This window comes from Globicephala melas, chromosome 16 (genome assembly GCF_963455315.2).
Source record: "Globicephala melas chromosome 16, mGloMel1.2, whole genome shotgun sequence".
Lineage (NCBI taxonomy): Eukaryota > Metazoa > Chordata > Mammalia > Artiodactyla > Delphinidae > Globicephala > Globicephala melas.
In genome coordinates this window covers 46,790,231-46,816,884 of record NC_083329.1, presented here as the reverse complement: position 1 = coordinate 46,816,884, position 26,654 = coordinate 46,790,231, and the positions used below count along the sequence as shown (strand labels likewise).

Here is a 26,654-nt window from a genome sequence, read left to right as displayed (position 1 = left end):
AGGTCCTAGAGGATCTCAGAGCTGCCCAGAGGGCTAGAAACATGTAAATCCTACCACGGGCTCCTCTGCTGAAAACCCCTTGCTGCCTCCCTCCTCCCCACCCAGGATAAAATCCAAACTTGGCAGGCAGAGAGGCAAGGGCCTGCCACCCTTCCTCCACCAGCTTCTGGGGCACAGAGTCTGGGCCCGGCAGAGGGCAGCTGCTGCACGGCCAGCCCCGCTGTTCATGCGGTGCCTGCGGTCAGGCGGCTCCCACGTCTCTGAAGCCCTCTCCCAACCTCAGCTCAACCACTGCTTCCTCCTGTGAAGCCTTCCAGACCACTCTTCCAGCCCCCTAAACAGGGCTGTGAGAGCCAGGAAATGGAAGTCCACAGGCTCCCGAGTGCTTCTAAACAGAGGCGATTTAGAGGAGGAGGGAACATCAGAATTGGGGTCTAAGAATGAGCAGGAGATAGCCAGGCAGACAGGCGGGGTGCTGGGGGCGTGCATGAGCAGAGACCCCAAGGCAGACCATGAGCGGGGGCCGGGGGGGTGTCTGACAAGGGCCCCAGGGGTTGGAGGGTGGGTGTGAGAGAGCCTGACTGAAGAGGATGGGAGCATGGCAGCCCCCAGTCCTGACATGGACCATGAGCCCTGGTGAGCACTAACCCCATACATGGCTCAGGGGCTCTGGGAAATGATGAGACTCCCCCAGAGGCCCTCCAAGCGCTGAGCCTGGTGAGAGCGCTGAGCTAGGGATAGGGAATGGGAACACAGGTGGCAGGTGATGGTCAAGGCTGAAGGCCACAGAGACAAAGATTCTGAGCCTGCACCTGCACTGGTCTGGGTGCACATCCTGACTACGCCACTGAGGAGCAGAGTAGCCTCCTTTCCTAGATCTCAGTTTCTCCATCTATAAAATGGGGATGATCACACTTGTCTTTAGAGACTGCCCAGAGGCCCTGCTCCCAGCCACCACCAGGCCCAGGACTGACTCCACATTCCCAGCAAGGCGGCGTGGAGCCTTGCATCCGACCTTGTACAGGCTTCAGGTGTGAGCTGCCCCCCTCACCACCCTTGGTGGGGAGATGCTCCGGGAGCCCCATGGGAAAGGCTCATTCCAGCTCAACCTCCCAGGGCTCTGCTCCCAGCTTCCTCCTGCTGGAGGTACCCTGTGCTCAGGCTACAGGTCCGGCCTCCCTCAGCCAGGGGCCTTGCCCACCACTCCCCTCATCAGGGTCTCTCAGCCAGAGCCTGGCAGGGCCTGGAACGGCTGTGCTGAACTTCCTCAGCCCTCCTGGCACGTCTCAGAGGGGGAGCCTTGCCAAGAACCAGTCTCAGTAGGTCTGTCGGATCCCTGGAAACCCAGCCAGTGTGCGGGTTCCTCGAGGGCCCAGCCCACACTCTTCTCCAGTGGCACAGCCGGCGCTTTGTGAGGAAGCTGGCAGAGGCTGCTTTTCCTCTGGATGAACCTGCGGACGGGCTCAGAGCTGGGCCAGGCCTCCTCCCCTGCCAGCTGCTCCCTGGCAAAGCCCGGCCCTCACTCCCCTCTCCCCAGAATCCCAAGCAGGGGCAGGAAGGGACAGGCCCAGCACTCAGCTGACTCAGATCCCTGTCCTGGGTGACCCTGGGCACCGTCCTCAACCTCCCTGAGCTTTGGTCTCTGCCACTTCATGGGGCCGTTGGCAGCCACGGGAGAGCCTACAGCACCAGGTGCTTGATAAATGTGGCCTTCTCCTGACCCAGGAGGGCCAGCCCAGGATAGGGGGGGCTCTGCCTGCCCCCGGGTCCCAGCAGGGAAGGGAGGCAGCTGAGATTCCCTCTGGAGCTGATCCCCGAGAGGAGACCTCAGTCTCCTAGTATGGCTCTGGCCATACTAGGGCTCTCTCCAGTTGCGGGGAGAGGCACATAGAGAAGAGACACAATGAGGACAATAATTCTTAAATTCTCTCCAGAGATTCACAAACTGTGGGTAAACCCTTCCTGTTCTCTACTCCCCTCCCCAGGACACTTGCCGTCCTCCGTGCACGCACCCCACGGTTTGTAAATCCACTTTCCATCACTCCCACACTTGTGCCTATGGGCACTGCCCTCCGCTAGGTACTACAGAGCCTCAGCTCTGCTCGGAACAGCTGTAACTAACTGGCTGGGCTGTAGCCAAGTTTCAACAACCAAGAGGCTGAAATCAGCCCAAGGGAGAGAAATAGAGCGAGAGGCAACATCTTGGGGGGGTGTCCTGCCCGAGGCAAGCTGGTCCCCAAGGCAGAAGTGACCCCTACCCTCTGGTGTTCGCCAGCCCCACGCCCAGACACGGGTGACTTCCTGAGGCCTGGAGAGGCAAACGTGGGCTAAGCACTGGACTTGGAGTCGGTAGCCCAGAGCTGGCATCCTACCTGGTCCCCTCAGTAGTGGTGGTGGTGGTGGGGTGATCCTTTGGAAGTTCCCGCGCCCCGGAAGACTAGGCTCTTCATCCCTGCACACGGGATGCCCACCACCGGGCGGGAGGTAGGAGGAGGCGTCCCAGCGCTGCCTCTTCCCCCAACGCGCGCCCGCCCGCTCCCCCAGCCCGGCGACCGGTCCCGCTGCTGCCCCCCACCCCGCCCGCCCGCCCTCCCCCTGGGCGCCCCGCGGCCCGCCGGCGCAGCGCTGTCCTCGCCCGCGCGTGGGGCCGGAGCCGAGCGCGCTGTCGGCCAGGAACGCCGCTTCCGCTCGGCTTCGCTGGGCGTCCGAACCCCCTCCCGCGGTACCTGGGGCGGCGGCGGGAGCGCAGCAGGCTGGCAGGCGGCAGGGCGACCGCGGGCAGGCGCGGCACCCGGAGAAGGCCCGCGCGGCCGGCATCAGGCCCATGGCGCGCCCGGGCGCGGCGGCGCGGCGGCGGCAGGAATGCCCGGCACGCGCGCAGGTAGCGTCTTGCCCGCCGCCCGCCCCAGGCCCGGACCCTGGAGCGAGGGAGGCAGGGCCTGGGCCCGGCGAGTTCCTGAAACGCTGCTCCTGGAGTCGGCCCCCGTGGCGCTCCCGGCTCAGACCTCTGACCCGCTTCTTCCTAACGCTCGGTGTTGCAAGCACCTGTAGGACTACTAGCAACTTCCAAGGATCCGCCCCTTCTTCCTGGTCAAGGGCTCGCTTTAGGAAATTCATCTCCCCGCAGAATGGGAGGCAGGTGTTCCAAGTGGAGGCCAGGTGATTTCGGTTTGGGTCAAGCAGCGGGGTGAGTGCCTAGCCCAGTCTACAGCTGGGCTGCTGCCTGTGGAGCTGGCGTTCAGGGCTCCAACCCTCTGCCTTGCCGAGGGGCCAGCGCCCCAGTGCCACGGAGGGTGCTTAGGACTTAACACAAGCGTCTTGTGCAGCCCTGAGCTGTATGAGTATTAATGTCCCATTTTACAGATGAGGCAGCTGAAGCTCAGAGAGGTTTTGTAATTTTCCCAAGGTCACCCAACTAGTAAGTAACAGATCGTCAATTCAAACCTATATTATCTTTCTGCAAAGCCTGAGTTCTTCCCAGAGTAGGATTCTATCCCAGAGAAAAAAACCCACAATCCCACATTTCCAGAGGGTGCAAAGTGTGAGGACCGAGATGGGTGCACAGCTTCAGGCATTCACCAGGAGGGCAGGTGGACAGAGAAGCAAAGCTGGGGCCCTGCAATACCAGAAGAAGGGGTGGAGGTCCCCAGGGGTCTGTGGGCAGAATTCTGTAAGGGAAGGGCTTAGGGGAGCCCTGGGGCTGGAAGGGGTGGGAGCTCATCTGAAATCCAGTGTGTAGGGTAGGGTCACTTTTCTTGCTCTTACTAAGCAGGGCCTAGACCAGAATGAGGCAAGTGAATTTTGCACTTCAGGTGCAAGGTTAAAGGGGGTGCCAAAAATTTCAGTAATCAAGAGAAATATTTTTGCGATATTTAAAAAAATACAAATTAATGCCAAAAAATCCATGAGGAACAAAATATCAAAATTTTAAATAAAGACAGGATCCGACCCTGGACTTGCACAGACTTTGTGAGAGCCTCATTTGCCTCACCCTAATCCCACCCACAGATCCTGTCTTTAAAATTTTGATAGTCTGTTTATCATGGTTGTGGTGGGCTGAACAATGCCTCCCTCAAGACGTCCATGTCCTAATCCCTAGAACCTGTGATGTTGCTACCTTAACTAGCAAAAGGGATGTTGTAGATAGGATTGAGGACAAGAGGTTATACTAGATTATCTCAGTGGGCCTTAAAAAATGGAGGTAGAGGGAAATTTGACTACAGAAGAGGAGGCAACATTAGGAGGGAAGCAGAAACCCAAGAATGTGAGCAGCTTGTAGGAAGCGGAAGAGGCAAAGATCCATTCTCCCCTGGAGCTCTCAGAAGGAACCAGCCCTGACGCCATGATTTCAGTATCTTCAATATCATAAAAATTCAGTTCTTCCGACTGCTGACTTTTAGAAGGGTGAGCAAATAAATCTGTGTTATTTTAAACTGAATTTGTGACAATTTGTTAAAGCTGCAATCGGAAACTAACATAATGGATTTTTTAGCATTAATTTTCATTCTAAAAAATTAAATATTCATCCTGATCACTGAGTTTTTTGGTGCTCCCTTAAATTTTATGCCCCAGGCCAGGGAGGCCCCCTAGTCCTGGTCCTGATGCTAGTGTGCGGGGTGGGCGCTGAAGTCCTCCCGAGTGCTGGGAACGTGGGGAGGGGCTCGGTGCTCTCCCCTCCCAGAGTTCAGGTACACGTGAAGGCGGGAGGGGTGGTTCATGGGGCCAGGGGGCCGTAAGTCAGGGAGTATCCTGCCCTCAACCTGCCGGAAAAGCCTGGAGCCCCCATGGCCCACAGTCCCCAAGGTCTGATCAGCTCTGCCCATGTTAAAGAGAAGGGTCCAAGGGCTCAGGGGAGGCACCTACTCCGGGGGAGGGGGGTCCTCCCAGGTAGGCAGAGGGCTCTGGCAACTGACTTGCTTTCTCTTTTCTGAGCCACGGTTTCCCCACCTGTATGGTCAGAGAGTTAGACTGGCCAATCTCTAGGGAATCCCTCCACCCAACCTCCTGCCCAGATTCCCCGGACGGATGGAGGTCTGCAGCTGCCCCCCATTTAGAAGCTCTGGACTCTGATGCGCACTGCCACAATGAACTCTAGGTTAAACCCTGGCCAGGTCAACACCCACGTCACCTTGTGGAGGTCTTTTTAATCCGTGGGGCCTGAGATGGGGGATGGGTATGCAAAGATAGTCATGAAACTTTCCTCTTGGGGTGGGCCAGGGAGCTGAGAGGCTGGGGATCTGTCCTCTCACACGAGCACCTGGTGACAGGTGACCTCTTGAGCTGGGGTGGCTCTCGTTCCTGGGCTGGGTCCAGGACCTCGGGGACTACCTCTGTCCTCAGTCTTGCCTCCCTCCCCCGTCCCCACACCACTCTTAAGACAACGAAGATCCAGAGACTATGGTGCCTGGCAACAGAGCACCCTTGGATGGGCTCACCCTGGAGGCAGGCTGCCCCTGCTCCCAACCCTGCTGTGTGCTGTTAGGCAAGTTGCTGAACCTCTCTGGGCCTCTCTGTCCCTCTCTACAATATAATTTTGATACAATGAACCACTGTCAAGAGTAGCAAATGGCAAGCATGAGACCCCTTCCTCTTTCCTCTGACTGATGTGGAGGACCAAGGCTGTCTGGGAAGAAACTGCGAGCCAGCGAACCCGACCATAGGACACCCCGAGGGCTCCCGGCATCCTTCTCTCCGGACCCGGCATCCAGCCCCAGGGCTCTGGGTTAGAATGCTGGCTTCCTGCTTACTTCTTTGGGACCTGGACAGATTACTTGAGCCTCTCTGCTGCCCAGTCTCCTCACCTGTAAACGGGGCTATAGCAGGACTGATTCCAAAGGGCTATTGTGAGGGTCAGCTGGGGTGCAGAGCCCCGCACGGGGGCACGCTGAACAAACAGCTGCCCTGGAGAGTGGCTACCTCAACCCAACTTCTCCCCTTGCGGCTGGGAGTCACCAGGACATCACGCAGTGCTGCTGGTACACACCTCCACTGGCCTCATCTTAGCAATGACCATGACAAACTCTTCCAGCCCTGGGATCTGAGCTCTTCTTAGCACACACGGAAAGCCAGGCAGGCCCAGCTGCAGGGGCATTTCCACCACAGCCGCTGGGAGGGAAGGCAGACTTAGCGAGCCAGCAAGGTGGGTCAAAGGCAGTTACTTGAGCAGTTAGCATCCTGAGTTTCACAGGAAGCAGTGGTGAGCAGCCCCCTATAAATCACCCCTGCTGGCTTGCCAGGCTCTCCCAAGATAAGGCAGCTGCTCCTCCACCCTGTTCTCCTGGGAAACGGCCCCGGGCTCCCCGGCCGCCTGTCAGTGGGGTCTGTGGCTGGGGGCTATTTCCCCTGTCCTGGGGATCCAAGCTCGAAGGCTCCTGGAGCACTTCAGGGGAGAAGCCTTGAGGGCTGCAGGGGAAGGAGGCCCAAGGGTGCTGTGTACTGACCCATATACTAAGAAGAGGACGGATCTGGCCTCTGTGAGCTTGGGGCTGGATGGGGTCCAAGGCCTGTAGCACCAATTTCTCCTCCACGTGGCATGTGGCCCCTCAGGGCCCACCAGAATGGGCCCAGGGTACCAGGATCAGACTCAAGTGCCCCTCCTGCCGGCTCAGTGACTGCAGCCCAGCCCAGGTCAGCGACAGTCCTATCCTTCCCCTTTTGGAAAGGCTGCCAGGAAAGACCCAGGCCCACTGGCCTGGTGGGTTAACATCCAGGGGAAATCGAAATAAGACTTTCTCTTCTTGAATCTCCCAGAAGGGCTGGGATCTGGAGTATGTAGTGCTGGGGAGAAGTGGTCCACTTAAGATCTCAGGCTCCACCACTGCCAGCCTGGGCTGGGGTCAGTGACCTTTCATCCTGAATCTGACTGTGCCCTGAGGGCTTCCGTTTGGAGATGTCATTCCAGCAAATACTGGCCACAACCAGCTGGACTAACAAGGTTGCTTTGTGTATCTCCAAGTTGTCCTGAGGCTGGATTTTCTCCAGGTCAAGTGTCCTGCCCTGTGGCTTCTGGGAGCCGCATTCGTCCCCCTCTTTCCCCCATGATTTCTGAGGAACTTAGGACAGGACTGTCAGCTCTGAGGGGGCTCAGGGGAAAGTCTCCAGAGGCCTGTGAGAGCCACACACACATCAGGGTGGGGTCCGGCATGGGCAGCGAAGCTGTGATGGCCACTGCAAGGCTGCCGCCTGGCCCCTCGTGCCCCTCCCCAGCGAGGAGCTGTCACTCTGGGCAAGGACACCGTTCCCATACCAGGCTCCTGGCCCCAGGACTGTCACTCTGTGTTGCTGCCTGTAAGGTTGGGACAGTTGCTAGGCTTTGCTCATCGGTGCCACTGGGTAGGGGGGATAGTTAACATGCTACCAGTTACTGAGCGCTAACCCCGACCCCCAGACTCCTGCATCCAACTGCCCACTCAGGATGCCCACTGCTTTAATGACTAACAGGCATCTCAAACTCATACAAGCCCAAATAGAGCTGTGGTCTTGCTGCATTGTCCCAAACCTGCTCTAGGCCGTGTCTTCCTCACTCACCTAATGACAGTTCTTTCTGTCTGCTCGATCAGACCCCTGGGAGTCCACCTTCACTGCTCCCTTTCTCTCAAACCCACATCCAAGAGATCTTGTAGGTCCTACTTTCAAAACAGATTTGGAATCTGCTCACTTTCACCACCACCCAGCATAGTGTAAGCACCCTTGTCTCTCACCTGAATTACTGCAAACAGGTCCCCCGGCTTCCCCTTTTCCCGCTCTAGTCAGCAGTCAGAGCGGCCCTTTTAACTATCTATCAGATCACGTCCTTCCTCTGCCATCAGGCTCCTTTGCATCTGGCCCTGTCCCTCACTCCCTCATCCCACCTGCCTCCGAGCTGGTTCAAGACCACCTCAGATGCTCTCTGTTTTTGCCCAAGCTGTTGCCTGGGTCTGTCACACTTCCACCTGACATCCTCCTGGCTCACTTTCTCACTTCTTCAAGACTTTGGGTGTCACTCTATCATTAGGCTCACCCTCACTACTGTATTTTAAATGGCTCTATTTTTTTTTTTTTTTTCTTTCAGTAGCACTCACCACCTTCTAACACAGCAGTTCTCGAAGTGTGGGCCCCAGACCAGCAGCATCAGTATCACCCGGGAACTTGTTAGAAACACAAATCCTAGTGAGTTGGAAACTCTGGGGGAGGATAAAACAGTCTCCCTTTTCTTCTGGGTGGTTCTGATGAGAACAATTGCTCTGTGCCATGAGATGTACGTTCCTGTTACTCTCTGTCTTGGGGAGTAGAATGGAAGCTCCGTCTGATCCCTCCTGTGTGCCCCGCCTGCACGTGGCAGACGTTCTGTGTTGAATGAATAGAACTATTTAGTTTTGAGAGTTCTGAGCACTTTGCATCCATTTTCTCTCTTAATTCTCATGACAATTCTGCAAAGAAGATATTCTTATTTCAATTTTACAAACAAGGGCACAGAGAGGGTAAGTGGCATGCCCAGAGTCACACAGCAAGCAAGGGGCAGAGCCAGATCACACACAGACCGCAGCCTGATGCCAAAACCTGTGCTCACTCTGACTCCTCTAATACTTCAACACAACCGGCTCTGCTAATAAGCACCTTCCTATGCACATAAGAGGCACCTTCGAGGGTTTGCTGGCTCTCTCCAGATAACCAGGCAAGGCAAGGACTCACCCATGAGCACCCATCAGATGCCAGGCAGCCCTGCTATCGTGTGACTCCTTTCTCTCCCCTTTTCACAGAGAGCTGGCTAGGAGGTGCTGCCCAACAGGGCCTCACCAGGGGCCGTGTTCCTAGAGTGGGGCATGGAAGTCCAGAGATCCACTGGGCAGTGGGGCCCTCTTCACAATATCAAGTCTTCTGATCCATGAACATGGGATGTCTTTCCATTTATTTAGGTCTTTAACTTCTTTCAAGAATGTATTGTCATTTTTACAGTATTAAGTTTTGTACTTCTTTTGTTAAATATATTGGTAAGTATTTTGTTCTTTTGGATGCTATTATAAATGAAGTTTTCTTAACTTCATTTTCAGTTTTCCCAGTGCTACTGTATAGAAATAAAATTGATTTGTGTAATTGACCTTGTATCTTGCAATCGCGCTGAATTTCTTTATTAGATCTAATAGATTTCTAGTAGATTTCTTAACACTGTCTATATACAAAATCATGTCATCTGCAGATAGATTACTTGTTTCTTCCTTCCCAATCTGGATGCATTTTATTTCATTTTCTTGCCTAATTGTTCTGGTTAGAATTGTTCTGGTTAGAATTGTTCTGGTGTTGAATAGAAGTGGTGAAAGGGAGAATCCTTGTCTTGTTCCTGAAAAGCATTCAGTCTTTTTCCATTAAGCGTGATGTTATCTGTGGGGTTTTTTGTAGATGCCCTTGAGCAGGTTTAGAAAATTCCTTTCTATCTCTAGACTGTTGAATGTTTTTGTCATGAAATGGTGCTGGATTTTGTCAAATGCCTTTTCTCAGTTGATTGAGATGATCATGTGGTTTTTGTCATGTATTCTATTGATGTATCCCATTAATTAATTTTCAGATGTTAAACCACCCTTGCATTCCTGGGATTAATCTCATTTGGTCATGGTTATATTCCTTTTATATATTGCTGGATTCAATTTCTTTGTATTTTGTTGAGGAATTTCCCATCTATATCCACAAGAGATACTGGTGCTCCAGCGATTCCTCTCTCCCTCGCCTGTACCATCGTTGATGTTTTGTCTCCCAACTTAAAAAAATAAACAAAACTCTCTCTTCACCTGACTCCCTCCTCCAGCTACTGTCCCATTTCTCTTTTTCCCTTTACAGCAAACTTTTTGAAAGAGTTGGCTATGATCACACTCCAATTCCCCTCCTCTTATCCTTTTTCATACCCACTATTATCAGGCTTTACTCCCAGGACTCCACCAAAACCACCCTTGACAAGTCAACCATGGACTGTGCTCACCATCTGTTCTCTCCTGGTTGATCTATTGGCAGTGCACAGATACTTCTTTCTTAGATGCTCTCTTCACTCAGCCCAGGGAGCCCACTTGCTCCTGGCTCTCCTCATCCCCTGTGCTGGCTTCTCCTATGCTCCCTGACTTCCCACCTGGAAGCAGCTCAGGGCTCAGCCCTGGTCCTCTGCTGCCCCTCCACTAGCTCCATGGTGTCTCATCCAGCCTCATGGCTTCAAACCCCATCTATGTGTCAATAGCCCCCACATTCTCTCTCCAACCCAGTCTTCTCTCCTGGTCTCTAGACGTAAATGTCAAATTGCCTACGTGATACCTTAAGCTTGAGCCTCTAACATGTATCCCAGGATAAGCCCCAAAGTGAACTCTGCATCTTCCTTCCAAACAACTGCACTTCCTGTGTTCTTTCTCATCTCAGTTAACAGCTAATCCATCCTTCCAGTTGGCTTAGATCAAAACACCTTGGAATTACCCTTGACTTCTCTCACTCTCTTACACCTTTCACCCATTCCAGTAGGGGAAATACTATTGGTTCTACCTTCAAAATATATCAAGAACTCAATTATTCCTCATCACCCACGCCATCCTGAGCCAAGCCGCCATCACCTCTCACCTGCACGACTGTGTAACGAGCTCCTAACTGGTCTCCCTGTTTCTGTCCTTGCTTCTTTCATCCATTCTCAACACAGCAGCCAGAGGGATCCTGCTGGGACCTGAGTCAGGCTTGGCCACTGCTCTGTTCAAGACCTGCCAATGACACCACCTCGCTCAGAGGAAAATCCAGAGTCATCACCGTGACAAGGCCCTACTGATTTACCAGCCCTTACCTCCTCTCTCCCCCTTCACAGACTCTGCTCCAGCCACGCTGGCCTCCTTGCTGCTCTTCCAACCCCCACCGTCTGCCTCCAAAACGCTCTGCCCAGATACATGCGTAACTCACCCCTTCGTCTCCTTTACTCAAATGTCACTAAACTCCAAGCCCCCATCACTCCCGCTTGCCCTCCCCACCTCATCTGCCTCCACTGTGCTCTCTACCATCTAACCTACACCAGGCTTACTTGCTTGCTGTCTGTCTCCTTTCTTGGAATGTACACCCCACGAGGGCAGGGACCTTGTCTGTCCCACTCACTGCTGTGTTACCGGCCCCCAGAACACATCCTCGAGTGAATGACTGACTGGTTGAATGAATGCCCAGACAAGAGGCACTCCATCAGGACCACCCCTGGGCAGGCCGTCGGCAGTGACCGGCTGCCCTGCCCCGCTGGCCGGCGTTTCCTCTGTGGGGTGCCCGGGCTCTCCCCTGACTGCAGCAGGCACGCTGCCCACTGGTGCCTGGCAGAGGTGGCCACTCTCTGCCAGAGCAAATATGCTTGAAAGGACTCACGGGCTCCGTTATTAAACAGTGAAAGAAGGGCTGATCCTCTAAGCCTCCTTTCCAGGGGAACCCAGGCTAATAACAGCTTTGCCACGAAACCTGCAGAGGCGGATGGAGACCCCCTTCAAGTGCCAAACTTGCCCGGACATGTCTGCCACCGCTAACCCCTGGGATTTCTGCCTTTCCTCTATATTTCTGGTAGAAAGGAGATAAGCGCCTTTGATGGTGGTTCCTGTTTTCATTCTTGTGACTTCTTCGGCACACGGCACACAGCCTGAGAAGTCTGATAAACGCTGGGGAATGAGGGCCGGGGGAGGGGCAAATCTGGTTTCTATGTGGGATTCTGCAAATGGTCCCCATTTAGCAAGTACAGAGAGAGACAGACAGAGACAGACAGAGAGACAGAGAAAAACAGGCAGACAGGCACGTGTGTGGGTCAGGGAGCCAGCACACTGAGTACAGGTAGACCACATGTGACGTGACAGTGCCCTGGATGGGCTGGGACAAGACACAGCCTTTGGGGTCAGAACATGTGCCTCTGTTTCTCAGCTCTGCTCCTGACTAGCTGTGTCATCTTGGGCAAATTACTTAGCCTCTTTGACCTTTAGTTTCTCTCCTTTCTTTGTTTTATTTAGCTTTTGATTTTTTATGTAGTGAAATATGCAGACATTCAAAAAGTATTTAAAGCACCTATGCACAGAGATGCAGAGTATTATAAAATGAGCACCTGTGAAACTAGGCCTGCTATCCTGACCTTTATGGCATTCATTTCTTTGCTTTTCTTTATATTTTTGCTGCCTAATTATTTACCCATAAATAACATGGTTTCCTTCTGCCCTATTTCCGACTTTATGTAAATAGAATCACAGCATGTTCTTGGGCTGCCCTAGTCTCACGGTATGTTTTTAGGATTCATGCATGCTGTTGGGTAGAGCTGTAGTTCATTCATTCTCACTGCTGTAGAGTTTTCTGTTGTAAGAATGAATTGTGTTTATTTCTCCATTGTATTGTTGCTACTTACTTGGTGCTTTTTGTAACTCATTTAAAGAGTCTCTTGCTAGCCAAGACCACGGCAATGTTCTCCTTTCCCTGGTGCTCCGAGGTGCTACCTGTCATAAATCCAAGTCCAGAGGCATGGGTGTCTGGGCTCTATTCTGTGCCATTGGGTCACTTTCAACCACTTTGCACCAAAGGAAGCCCGTGGAGGCTGCAGAAGTTCCTGGGTGGGCTTGGGTTTCCCAGGCCATTAAATTGGGGCTGTGGGTCAAAGGTGCTGTGATCACCAGCGGGCAGGGAGGCCATGGCTAACAGTGGAGCCATTCATTGAAGAAGCCCCCAAAGGTGAGCTTCTGCCCCTGCCTGGATGGTGCAGCAAACACTGTGAAACATGGAGAGAGAGGATGTCCACGGTTCATGTGGTCAGAACACAGCTGGCCCAAAGGCCCCTGTCTCCACAGTTAGCTGGGGGCTGGTGACCCCAGCCCAGCTGACATGGTGAACCTTTCTAAAAGCCCTTTTCAGGATGACTGCGCAGGGACACCGACCTACAGAGACAGCACCTGCACAGCTGGGCGGCGGCGTTCCTTTCTCCTGCGCCCCATGTCCAGACCATCAGCAAACCCTGCAGCCCCACCTTCAGAACACGTCTCAGCTGACCGCTCTCCACGGTCTCCTCCACTCCCACACGCGCCCAGGCCCCACACTCAGGTCCAACAACTGTCCCAGCCTGCTTCAGCCGCTCTTGTCTCTGTGACCCACCCATCACACGGCAGCCAGATGACTCTTCTTATAAATATAAATCAAGTTGTGTCTGTCTCCTGCTCAGAGCCCTCCCTGGTGCCCCATCAATTTAGAACAAGATCTGGAAGCCCCACTATGTCCCCAAGGCCTCAGGTCCTCCATCCTCCTGTCCTCACTCCCTCAGACCCTCTGGCCTTCCTGAGGGTCCTCGTGTTTCCATGGCCCTTTCCCAACCCAGGGCGTTTGCACTCGCTGGTCCCTCTGCCTGCACGCTCTCCCCAGCATCCCCTGGATCTCCTGGTGACGTCATTAAGTTGGCTTAATGAACAACACCTGACACAGTGCCCCCTCCATCCTCCACTTGGCTCTACTTTGCTCCCTGCGTTTCTCCCTACTAGACGTCGCGAGTCACCTTTACTTGCCTATCGTTTGTGTCCCCCAGGACAATGGAGGGGGCGGGGAGGGCAAAAGCACCCTCTCTTTGGTTTCCCACTGAATTCTTAGCACCTGGAATACCACTCCATACATTTTAGGCACCCAATAAAAGTGTAGAATAAAGGAGCAGGTGAGTAAACGGCAACCTTTGTCTTCAGGTCAGGGACAGAGAGCCATGCAGGGGCCACAAGCCGCATCAGAGGGAAGGACACGGTACCTCGCCCTCTGATATGACCCTGAGTGTCCACTTCTGGCCTAAGTGTAGACCACCCATACACACCCAGCATGCAGCAGGGTCTGGACACAGGGAGGCAAGGACACACAAGCCCCAGGGCTATCCAGTCGGAGGAGGGCATGTTTTTGAAAAGTGGTCCAAATCTCCCCTGCGAGGACCTGCTTAGTCCACCGAGGGGTGACCCCTGAGGGCCAGCAGAAGAGGACGACACTGCCTGTCTGCAGTAGGAAGCGTGGGACTCAGCCAGCGCTACCTGAGCGAGAGGGATCTTGCAGGCTCAGAGCAGGGCGGAGGGGCGTGATTACCTGGAGGCAAGGGTTCTAGAGGGTGAGCATGCGCGCTACGGGCCGTACCTCCGCCGAACGGGGCCCAGATGACCCGGCGGATGGCCTGCACCCAGTCCTCCATGTCCCGCTGGGAGCTGGCCATGAGCAGGAGCGCCTCGGGGTTGGCCGGCACCTTCTCCCGCTCCCCGGCACCACCTGCAAGACAGGGAGAACAGGCTTACTGCAGGGACCCCGGAGGACACGGGGGGCCTCCCCCGTAGGGCTCTCTCCAGTCCCGACCACAGCTGGCTTTCATTCCCTGGGGTGTGAGAAGGTCGTCTCTCCAAAAACCACTCAGCAACAGCTGTGCTTTTTGGTTCTATACTGGCAGGCCACCCCCTTCCCACATCCCACGTCACACATCTGGCTTTGGGGCCCTCTTGGGTTTCTTCTTCTCCCTTTGTCTTCTTTGTTATTTCTCCACAGCATTAAAATCATCCTGGGGTACTCGTAGGAAAAAGCATGCAGATGTGACACCAGCTCAGAGAAGTTTGGATGCCAGAGGAGCTTCGCTATGTATTTTATTTAAATCAACTTCACACATCTGAAATGCACAGCTAAATGTCACTATGTGCTGTATGTCACCTATGTCACTATAAGCTAACCGGGCTTATCTGCTGGTGGGGTGAGTCGCAGAGATCCGTGTTCCCAAGGGGCTGGGATGACAGGAGAACTGTGAGACCCAGGCTGACCCTTGCTGGGGCCTGCAGCCCAGTGACAGAGACCAGACAGGAGTTAAGTGCTTACTGAGCTCTTGGTACCTGCCTTCCAGTGAACTAGAGCGGTGCCTGATTCTTCCAGTTGACAAAGCTGACAGACTCGCCTGCCCTCCTAGGATTCTTTCATCTTCACAATGCCTCTGAGCGAGGTACTATTACTATCTGCATTTGACAGACAAGGAAACTGAAGCACAGAGTGATTAAGGAACTTGTCTGAATTCACACAGCTAATACGTGGCAGAGCCAGGGATTCAAAGTCCCCAGCTCTGGGCTGGGGCTGGGACCCCACCCCCTGCTCCCCCCATTCCCCATAAACGAGGCAACCTGCTGGGGTCAGGCTGACAGTGGTCACAGCAAGGCCGCTGAGGACTAGGGAAACCGAGGGGACGGCTCTGAGGGCTGGAGCACGGCATGAGGTGCATCCTTGCTGGGGGAGTGCCACAAGTGAGGCCTGGAAGCTGGGTAGTGGGAAAGCAGGCTGGAGGGGCCCACAGGGCCCAAAGCTCAGGAGAGTGGTGCGCCAGGGTCCTAGGATGCCTTTTGAGACCCGCAATATACACACACTAGCCCAGCTCCTTTGGGCCCAGGCAGCAACTGGGCAGCAGCACTGCAGCGGTGGAGAGGTGGAGAGGAAGGGAGCTTGAGACAGCAGAGCCTGAAGCCCAAGAGACAGTGCAGGCCGATGGAAAACAAAGACTGTACCCACAGCTGGGGCAGCTGCATGGTCATTCACGGGGCAAGGGCGCCGCCACTGAGAAGGGGACAGCGGCTCTGCATCTTCATGGTCCCACTCAACGTGGACCATGAGGCCTGGGGTGGCCGAGTGTCCCATGTGGGGAAGGGAAGCCAGGTGTTGCCAGGAAGCTTTTCCATGTATGCTTTTCTGGAAAAACATCTCCAGATGACTCAGAAGAAAGGGACCTGGAGATGGATGGCTCTAAGAATTTGTTGTGGTTACTTGTTTGTCCTAAATGAATACTCAGGTTTGTATCTAACTGGAATTTCTCATTTTTTTCAATTCTTTTTCCTAAAGAGGGCCACCCACGTCACAGAAGCTTCATTTATGAAACCTGGATCCACCTTGCCCAGAGGTTGACAGATGCTCTCATGTCCAGCTGTCTCATGCCCCCGCCCAGGGTCCTGCTCTAAGCCTGTGTGTTTAACTTTTCAAGTACTTTTCATGTATGTATGTTTATTTATGTATATTTGTATATATGTATACTTAACTTTTTGAGAAACTGCCACAAACTGTTCTCCAAAGTGATTGCACCACTTAATGTTGCCACCAGCAGTGTATGAGGGTGTCAGTTCTTCCAGTTCCTCACCAACACTTGGTACGGCCGGTCTCTTTACTTTTAGCCATTCTAATGGGTGTGTAGGAGTAGAGCACTGTGTTTGAATTTGCATTTTCCAAATGACTAATGATGCTGCACATCTCCTTACGTATTTAATTGCCATCCATGTGCCTTCTTTGGTGAAATGTCTGTTGAAATCTTTTGTCCATTTTTAAAGGAGGTTGCTCATTTTTCATTATTGAGTTTTGAGAGTTCTTTACATCTTCTGGATACAAGTTCTTTATCAGATATATGCTGTGCAAATATCTCTCCCAGTCTGTGTGTTTTCTTTTCATTCTGTGAACAGTGCGTTTCCAAGAGCAGAAGTTTTTAACTTGGATGAAGCTCAACTTAGCAAATTTTCTGGTTTTGTATCTAAACAATCTTTGCTTAACCCAGGTCATAAGTTTTCTCCTAGATTTTCTTCTAGAAGTTTCATGGTTTTAGGGTTTACATTTAGGTCTATGAGTTAGTTTTTGTATATGACGCAAGTTTTGGATTGGAGTTCATCCTTTTATACATGGAGGTCCAGTTGTTCCAGCACCATTTGTTGAACAGACGATCCTTTCCCCACTGACTTGCCAGTGCACCTACACAGGTGATCGTGCTATCTGCGAATAAAGACAGTTTTACTTCTTCCTTTCCAATCTGGGTGCCTTTTATTTCTGATTCTTGTCAAATCGCGCTGACTAGAGCCTCAAATAGGATGTTGAATAGAAGTGGTGAGAGTGGACATCCTTATCTTGTTCTTGATCTTATAGCAAAAGCATTCAACTTTTCACCATTAAGTATATCTATTGTAGGTTTTTTGTTGATGTCCTTTCTCAGCCCGAGGAAGTTCTCTTCTATTTCCAGTTTGCTGAGAGGTTTTTGTTTTGTTTTGTTTTTTTTGCGGTACGCGGGCCTCTCACTGTTGTGGCCTCTCCCGTTGCGGAGCACAGGCTCCGGACGCGCAGGCTCAGTGGCCATGGCTCACGGGCCCAGCCGCTCTGCGGCATGTGGGATCCTCCCGGACCAGGGCACGAACCCGCGTCCCCTGCATCGGCAGGCGGACTCCCAACCACTGCACCACCGGGGAAGCCCGAGAGTATTTTTTTTAATCAGAAATGGATATTGGGGTTTTGTCAAATGCTTTTTTCTGTATCTATTGAGAGATCATATTTTTTTTTTTTAGTTTGCTATTATGATGAATCACACTGAGAGATTTTCAAATGTTAAACTAGCTTTTCATTCCTGAAATTCCAATTGGTCATGATGTATTATCCTTTTTATTATTGTTGGGTTCAATTTACTAAAATTTTGTTTAGAATTTTTCATCTATATTCATGAAGGATATTGGTATGCCATTTTCTTTTCTTATGTCTGTCTGATTTTGGTATCAGGGTAATGCTGGCCTCACAGAATAAGCTGGTAAGTATTCCCTCTGTTTCAATATTTTTGGAAGAGTTTGTGTAGAGTTACTATTTTTTTTTTTAAATATTTGATAGAATTCACCAGTGAAGCCCCCTAGACCTGGACTTTTCCTTGTGGGAAGGTTTTTTAATAAATTAAATTTCTATAACATATACACCTATTTCTTCTTGAGTGAGCTTTGTAGTGTGTGTCTTGCAAGGAATTTGTCTGTTTCATCTAAGTTGTTGTTTCTATTGACAAAAAGTTGCTCATAATATTTCCCTTATTATCCTTTTAGTATTTGGTAGTGATGTCACCTCACTCATTTATATTATTGGCGATTTGTGTCTTTTCTTTTTTCCCCTGATCAGTTCTGCTAGAGGCTTACTGATTTTATTAATCTCAAAAAAGAGCTTTTTATTTTACTGACTTTATGTCTTTTTCTTTGTTTTTCTGATTAGCAAACTTTTAAAGGGCTAGATAGTGAATATGTTAGGTTTTCGGGCCATATGGTCTCTGCCAAAACTACCTACGCTGCTGTTGTAGCTAGAAAGCAGCCATAGACAGTACGTAAGTGAAAGAGCAGGGCTGTGTCTGTGCAAACACTTGTCTACAAAAAGAGGGAGCCAGCCCACAGGTGGTAGTTTGCCAACTTGTATCTCATTAATTTACACTCTGGTCTTTATTATTTCTCTTCATCTGTTTACTCTGTGTTTAATTTGCTCTCATTTTTCTAGTTTCTTACAGTGTTTAGTGCTATAGTTTCCCCCCTAAGTACTGCTTTAGAGGCACGTACAACCCTTGTATATTGTTTTTTCGTTTTTATTCAGCTCAAAATGTCTTACCCTTTGGATTTTTTCTTTGACCTATGGGTTATTTAGAAGTGTGTTATTTCCAAGTTTGGGGGATTTTCCAGAAATCTATTATTGATTTCTAATTTAATTCCATTGTGTTCAGAGAAGATATGTTGTATGATTCGAATCCTTTTAAATTTCTTAAGACTTGTTTTGGGATTAGAATACGGTCTATCTTGCTAAGCATTCTGTTTGCACTGAGAAAAATTACTCTGCTGTGGTTGGGTGGAGTGTTCTATAAATTAGGTCTAGTTGTTGAGTTTTCTTTTTTTTAAATTTTCCATATTCTTACTGACTTCCTGTCTACTTGTTCTTACAGATTTTGTTTCTAAGATTTATTTGGTGGGTCCAGAGTTCTCAGTATAGAGCTAATAACTCCCCACTGCTGAGAGAAAACCCTTCTGTGTATGCTATGCAATGCCCCAGGAGTCCAATGGAAATAGGCACTATTTCCTGCCCTGTGTCAGAGTGGTCAGTGTTGCCTCTAACCCTTTCCAGTGGTTCTTTCCTCAGCCTCAGGTAATGTCCTCATGTGCATGTGGTGATGAGCTCCCAAGGGGGTTTTCTCTTTGAGTAGCACCTTCCTCCTTGGTATTCTATCCTGAAAACTCAAGATGCTTTGGTCTCCCCAGCTGTCTCTTTAACTCGTGGAGTCCACTGGACTCCACCTGGGTTTCCCCTTCCTGCATCACGCCTGAAAACTTTCTCAAGCCAGTAAGCTAGGGCATGTGTAGGGCTTGCCTCATTTGTTTCCCATCTCTTGCTGGGGTGAGGGTGGGGTGTCACAGTCCTTCACTGCCTAATGTCTAGTACCTTGAAAAACATTGTTTCATATTATTTGTCCTTTTTTGGGTGGGGGTTGTTTTAGGTGGGATAGTACATCGGTCCACCGATCTTATCCAGAAGGGAAAGTCCTGCAACCGCTTCTAAGGGCCCACTATACGTAAACCACTGTGCAAGACAGTTAACACACACAGTCACATTTAATCCTCATAAACACCGTGGGAAGGAGTGCTACTGACTCCATTTTACAGATGAAGAAACTGAGGCTCAGAGAAGTTAAACATTTAGCTCACAAACAAACAAATGGAGGGGCCAGGACTTAAACCCAGGTTTTTTCAACTATAAACTCGTTCTTTTTGCAGTAGAAAACCTCCTCTATGTTAGTGGAGGGGAATGCAAGGAAGATAAAATAGATAGGTCATCAAAGCCAACATTGGGATTTTCTATAGCATTCAATTGTGTACGCTTACCTTGTCCTCTGTTACTTAGGAAAGATTAGTATTAGCTTTAGTTAAGGAAAAAAAAATTCTAACAGCAAACATTTCAGGAAGAAATGCATCATGAAGGATGAGGGCCTCTTGTTACTGTTTCTGGTTTTTCCCTTTTCTTGTGTTTCCACCTATCCTGCCACATACCCCTTGGTTTGAGGCCCTCCTGAACAGTGCTGAGAGCCAGACCCGGGTGAATGCTCAGATCCACCAGGTGGAGCGCAGGGACTTAACTTCCCCCAAATGTCAGGCACACAGGTGTAAGGTGAGAATGTCTACCTTTTTGGGAGAATGAAATGAGCTAGTCCCTTAGCTTAGCACCTTGCAACTAACAAGCACTCTCTAAATGTTCACGTTTATTATCACACTCAGTTAAATCCAGTATGGAGCAGAGTTTCTCCACCTCAGCACTAATGACGTTTTGGGCCAGATAATTCCACACTAGGGTGGCAGCGGCTGACCTGTGCACAGCAGGGCGTTTAGCAGCACCCCTGGCCTCTACCCACGGGATGCCGGTAGCAGCCTCTCCCTCCCTCTCAGGTCTGACAATCAAAAATGTCTCCACATGTTGCCAAATGTTCCTTGGGGGGCAAAGCTGCTCCCAGTTGAGAAGCATTGATAAAGAGCAATAAGATCTTTACTTCCTATGAGTCTAAATGACTTTATGATTCTACCGGTGTGGGACATCCCACAGGCACAACATGGCTTGTCTGCAAATCATCACTACCTCACCCATCACACCAGCTTCCTCTTGTGCTCCTATCTTAGTGCTGGGCAACCAGGTGCCCAAAGCAGAAAGTTTGGAGTCACTAGGCCTTTTCCCTCCCCTTGTCCCCATACTGACCCATAATGTCCCCTGGTGAGCTCATCCAGTCTGAGAGCTTTAACTGCCGTCCCTATGCAGATGACTTCCAGGTTCACTGCTCCCTGCCCTCCAGACCCCTCTGTGCCCTCACCCAACAGCTCCACTGAGATGTCTCCAGCCATCTCCCACTTACCAGCTACAAAATCCATCTCCAGATCTGCCACCCCTTCCCTTCTCGAGTGAGGGCAACTCCACCTTCTAGTTACTCAAGTGGAAACCAGACACATCCTCAGCTCCACTCTGTCTCATATCCATTCCTATCAGCAAATTCTACTGGCTCTTCCTTCAAAACATATTCAAAATCTGACCATGTTTCACTGGCCCACCTGGTCCGAGCCACCTTCATTTCTCCTCTGGCTTACTGGCATGGTCTCTAGGCTCCCTACCTTGCCCCCCACTGCCTGTTCTCAATATGGCAGCACAGTGACCCAGTTAAGCCCCAAACTAGCTCACGTACCTCTGCTCAAAATCCCGCAGTGGCCCCCCTCTCAGCAAAGTCCGTGCGGTGATCTTCCAGGCCTCCTGACCTCTTGCCGGCTACTCCTCTGGCCTCACTGCTGCTCTCTGCCTTGCTCTTTGTCATTCCGCAGACAGCTGGGCACGCCTCTGCCCCAGGGTCTTTGCACTTGCTTCTCCTTTGCCCTTGTTCTTGCTTGGAAAGCCATTCTTCCAGACACTGCCATGACATGCTCCCTTACCTCCTTCAGGTCTTCCCTCAAGTGTCACCTTCTTTGGGAATCCTTCCTGACCACCCTTATTGAAACCTCAATCCACATCACCCACTGCAACCTGGGCCCCTTCCCTGCCTTAATCTTTCCATAGCACTTATAACAATCCAGTACACATATTTTATGTGTTTATATGACATGATTATTTACACTATTTTCAGCCTGCCCCCATTCTGTCTGTTTTATAAGCCACTCCAGCACACTGAGCAGTGCCTGGCATGGGGAGGGTGTGCACGGAATCTGTGATGAATGGAAGAATAGCGATAGCAGAACCAAGGTGACTGGCACACACAGAGCACCCACTCTGAGGCAGACATGATGTTAACAAGCTGATGGGAAGTGCTGTCATTATTCCCATTTAAAGGAAAGGAAAGGTAACTGAAGTCCAGAGATGTTTAGAAACATGTCCACGCAGTAAGAGCAGTGAACTAGGACTCCAGGCAGCCTGATTCCTAACCTTGACCCCACTCTGTGCTCACTACTTCAGCCTGTGGCTTGTTTAAGGGGACCGGCCCCTACATGACCCAGCCAGGTCCCAGCCCAGCTTTTCTTCTTCCCAGCTGGGCTTTATTCCCCTCTGGGCTCCTGGATTTAAGAACTTGCTTTTGAGTTTCTCTTCCCACCAATCCAAGGGATTTGGGGGAGAGGAGGTGACTCCAAAATGCAGCAGATCCTGGCAAGGGTTCCAGGACAAAAACTCCTACCTTTCAACTTTTCTGTATAAGAATTTTCATAATGAAAGGAAAAAAGAATAAGTGATATCTGTGAAACCATTTTGTAAACCACTATAGCCCATGGAACTTCTTCTATGACATTCAGGTCAAAAAGTTGTCATTCTGATGTAATTAATCAAATGATACCTAATAAGCCCAGGATTTATGGAAAATGTTCAAAAATCAAAAGAAACCACTATTTAAAGGTGACAGCAGCTGCAATGTATGATGTGTCACAGGGCCCACCATCATTCTACAGGCTGCCCAGGGGAGCAGGGAGCTCCAGGGAGGCCTCCAACACCTGGATTTCCAGGGGTGAAGGCCAAGCATGGGGATACAGCTGTCCAGAGCAGTGTAATCCAATGAAAATACAATGCAAGCCACATGGATAATTTCAAATGTTTTAGTAGCTACATTAAAAAAGTAAAATGGGGCTTCCCTGGTGGCGCAGTGGTTGGGAGTCCGCCTGCCGATGCAGGGGACACGGGTTCGTGCCCCGGTCCGGGAAGATCCCACATGCCGCGAAGCGGCTGGGCCTGTGAGCCATGGCCGCTGAGCCTGCGCGTCTGGAGCCTGTGCTCCGCAACGGGAGAGGCCGCAGCAGTGAGAGGCCCGCGTACCGCAAAAAAAAAAAAAAAAGTTAAATGAAGCCGGTGAACTTATGTTAAATGATATATTTTGTTTATCCCAATACATCCAAAATAGTGTCATTCATTTCAACACATAGTCAGAAACTATTGAGATATTATATTTATATCCTTTTTGTACTAAGTCTTCAAAATCTAGGGTGTAGTCTGTACTAAGAATATGTCTGGACTGGCCACACTTCAAGTGCTCAGTTGCCATATGTAGCTGTTGGCTGCAGGACTGGACAGCTTTCAGACAGCCCAGGCTAGCGCTGGAGGGGAAGGGGAGAGCCCACTATCCCCAGACATCCAGAGACTGTGTGTGTGTGTGTGTGTGTGTGTGTGTGTGTGTGTGTGTGTGTGTGGCCAGCTCTGGGCAATGCCTAGTTGCCGGCTGGGCTTTTCTGCAGTGTCTCCAAGGTTGGCCTTCCCCGTGCACGCCTGCCACGCTGCACTGGGCTGAACTTGAGCAGAGGCCCGAGCTTCCCACGTACCCCTGTTGACTCTTCTTCACTCAACTTCTTTTGCTTGGAGCCACCGAATGCCACTTGCCCTTTGAGGGTTAACCATCCCCCAGTCTGGTGTCCCTGCAGCCTGCTCTTGACCCTGGCTGTTCGCTTACCCCTGGGCAGCTGCCTGCTCCTCTTCAGATGCCTGGCAGGGCAGAAAGGCATGGTTCAAGAACTGGCGGGGCTCTGGTGGCAGGAGGGGCAGCCAAGCTCACTCAGGCCAGGGACAGATGCCAGGCAGACGAGGTGCTGGCGGCTCCGGGTTGCAGCCGCCTCCTGGCTGCCTGTGCGCTCTGCCCGTGGGCTGGGGACCAGACACGTTTTGTCTCTCCTGGGGAACTTCTGTACTTCTCAGTGCCCCAAAGCCGGGACTGACCTGGGTGGGGCGGGGCGAGGAGGAACAGCGGGTTCCTGCGGGGCCCTCCAGCTGGTGCTGGGGCTGGTGCATGGCCTGCCTGGGTTTCCTACAGTGGAAATCCCAAGGCAGGTCCCAAGCGCCTGCCACCTTGCACACTCCCTCCCCTATATTCTACCGAGAGCACGGGGCTGGACTCCCAGCGCCACCAGCTTTGTGCCTCTGGGTCCTCCTCTCCAAGAGGAGCCTACCTCACCTGGTTGGTGGAGATTAAATGAATACATGGGAGAAGGTTGATAAAATGTAAGGGCTTACTGGCCACATAATGTTTCTACATTTCCATTTCTTCATCAGCAAAATAACTGGACCTAACTTGTGAGATTCTGGTGAGGACTGAATGAGACAAGGAAGCCAGGAGCTGGACACGACGCCTGCACATGCTTCCTAAGTGCTGTCATACCCTCTGTAACCATCACCATGCCTGTGTTACGACAGGGCAGCTGGAGCTCCCAGTGGCCCAGGGCCACCTGGATGGGAAATGGCACAGCAGGATTTGGATTTAGCAGTTTGGGATTCTTTTCATTAAATCAGCTCCACCCTTATGGTGTATCCCTGATCCCAGAGACAAAGAGCCTGAGACAGCCCCCTTGCCCAGCCTGGTTGCTTCTCCTACATCACTCAGTCCTCCCAGGGCACAGTGTCAAAAGCCTGGACCACAGGCAGCCCTGAAGATACCATCCTAAAGGGTTGAGGCGGGCAGCAGGCACCAGACTCTGGTGAGAGAGCACAGGGAGCGAGGCTGCGCTTGTGTTGATGCCACCTGTTTATCTGCCCATCCCTCCCGTACATCTATCCATCGGTCCATCAGTCCACCCATCCCTTCAACAAGGAAAAGCAGTCACCTAAGAGCAAAGCACATCCACCTCCTTGGAGGGCCTAATGTTCCTGGAATAAAAATCCAACTCTGATGTGACGCTGGGCGTCCAGGTCCCCTGATCACATCTCCTCCTACTTATCCACCCTTAATGCCATCAGCCATCCTGGGTCCCTTTCTCTTCCTCAAGCTCACCCTCTTCCAACTAGAATCTCTGCACTTTCAGGTTCTTGGAATGTTGTTCCCCCAGCTCCTTGCAGAGCTGGCCCCCTCTCACCTTCAGACCTGGCGCCCTCACACCTTCAGACCTTACCTCAAACATCACTTAGAGAAAACTTCCCTGGGTGAGAACATTTGTCAAGTAACTGCCCCTCCTGCCCAATGACTCTCCCACTCTGTTCTCTATAGAATATAGCACAGCGGAAAATTAGCTTGTTTATTTGTATATTTGTTTATTGTGTCTCTGCTAAAGGCATGTAAGTTTCATGAAAGCAGACCTTGCCTCCCTTGGCCTCCTGGAATCCCCAGGGACTAGTCCAGTGCCTGGAAAGGGACAGGAGTTCAGTGATTGGTAGTGGTCACTGTGGGGACACATGGGGGGCTCTGTGCAAGTGACAGGCAATCTCTCTTAATAAAACACTCAAGTTTTATTGGGTGTTTACCACATGCTTGGTACCGTTTTAAGAGCTTTGCATATCTCAGCTCCATATCCTCAGGACAACCCTATAAGGTGATACGATTATGATACCCATTCTACAGATGTGAAAACAGAGGCTGGGGGAGGCTGAGTAATTTGGCTGAGGTCACACGACTAATTACAGTGGCGCTTCCCAACTGGTCAGCAAGGGGAAATTACTTGCCAACTGGTCTCCTAAAGTGCTGGCCACTCACAACCTGTCTTGGATCTGAACCCAGGCAGTCTGGCTGTAGTCTGTCCTCCTGGCTCCATCCCTGTGCTGGGCAGCCTCCAAGGTGGCCCCCAGTGAACCCTGCTTCCTAGTACTGTATTCACACTCTTAGACAATCACCCCCTTGCATGTGGTCTGGACCTAGTATCTTATTAAAATAGAACAGGGCAAAAAGGGACAGGATGTCATCTGTGTGCCCTCCACTGCCACAGCCCTCAGCCGGGAATGTGAGGAGGCTGACGACCCCCCTCTGCATTTCTGGATGGCTTTTTTATTGTCATAAATGCAGAGAGAGAAAGGAGAGAAGGGAAGGGGGAGGGGAGAGTAAAGGGGGCGCTGGGCAGTCACCTGACACGGGGACTCTAAGAAAGTATGGGAAGGCTTGTCTTGCGGCCTACATGTGTGCCACAAAATACCTCTGAGCACGTAGGGAAAGAAGGCACCCCAGGGAAAAGGATACGGAAGAGGACTGCTGGAAACACAGGAACGAAGCCCAGGTCGTCCGGCATCTGCAGTCCACCTGCCCTGCCTGTCACATGCTCCTGCCAAGGGAACTAAATCACAGTGCATTCCTGTTCTCATGGTGACTGCAGGGCCCAGAGTCTCATAAATACTCACCCTCCCCACCCTGCTCCATCCCCAGCACAGCACTGCAGTAGGTGCCCCAGCTCTGTCACCGTCTGTCACTGGGGAGGCGAGATGGCCCGGGAGCTGGGAGACCTGGAGGGCAGAACGTCAGGAGGGGAGGCGACGGGCTGAGAGAAACAGAGACTTCAGGTCCCTATGGTTCCTTTAGGGCTCTCTGGAGTCTGTCCCTTAGGGTTGCTGTACTGTGCCTGGAGGAAAAAGGATGTAAACCCCAGGGCAGGTCCTCAACCTGCGCAAAGCTTCACGCACATAATATCTACCTGGGCCCCTGGGGCTCTGTTTTCTGAGAAGCAAGACAGGATCTGGTAAAGAAGGGAGAAAGCTCACTCAAGCAGGACCGGACAAGCAGAGACCCCTGTCCCGGCACAGACTGAACCCCACGTCACTACACTGGGGCACGTGAAAACCTTATGTTGGTCTCTCTCTTCCTGGGGCTGAGCTGGCTGAAAAGACTTCTTTTGTCTCAAATAGTGAAACTCCTGAACAGTGTCCTGGGTGCCCGGCTGTCTGCAGCGCCCCTAGATATTCCACATTAACAGCCTCACTGGTCCCCTCCCCCAGGGCCAGAGCCGTCAAGGAAATTGCTGACACCTTGAAAAAGTGCACCCATCTCCCCCAGTCTCGGGCAGAGAGTTAGAGTCCTCTCCCCCAAGCAGTCAGCACGCAGTGCACTCCCTGTAGCCTCCCCATGGCCCCCGCCCTCTCATTTACAGGGTTCTGGGGACCGACTCTGAGCTTTCAACCACACCTCTTGATGAGCTGGAACCAGAAGTGAAATTCTAATTGGGCTG

At 51.6% G+C, this 26,654-nt stretch overlaps 1 protein-coding gene across 6 annotated transcripts in view; it reads right to left on the bottom strand.

Moving 5' to 3' along the window:
• Positions 1 to 26,654, bottom strand: part of ARHGAP22 (Rho GTPase activating protein 22) — a 207,321-nt gene that overhangs the window by 33,089 nt on the left and 147,578 nt on the right. For 4 of the 6 annotated variants that reach the window (XM_030847657.2, XM_060286586.1, XM_060286587.1 and 1 more), the window contains one exon: positions 14,047 to 14,223. The exons of 1 other annotated variant lie outside the window; for it this stretch is intronic. In XM_030847657.2, coding sequence (XP_030703517.1) covers positions 14,047 to 14,223 — 177 coding nt within the window. The remainder of the gene's footprint in view (positions 1 to 14,046; positions 14,224 to 26,654) is intronic. One more of the 6 variants, XM_030847659.2, reaches the window with a different exon arrangement.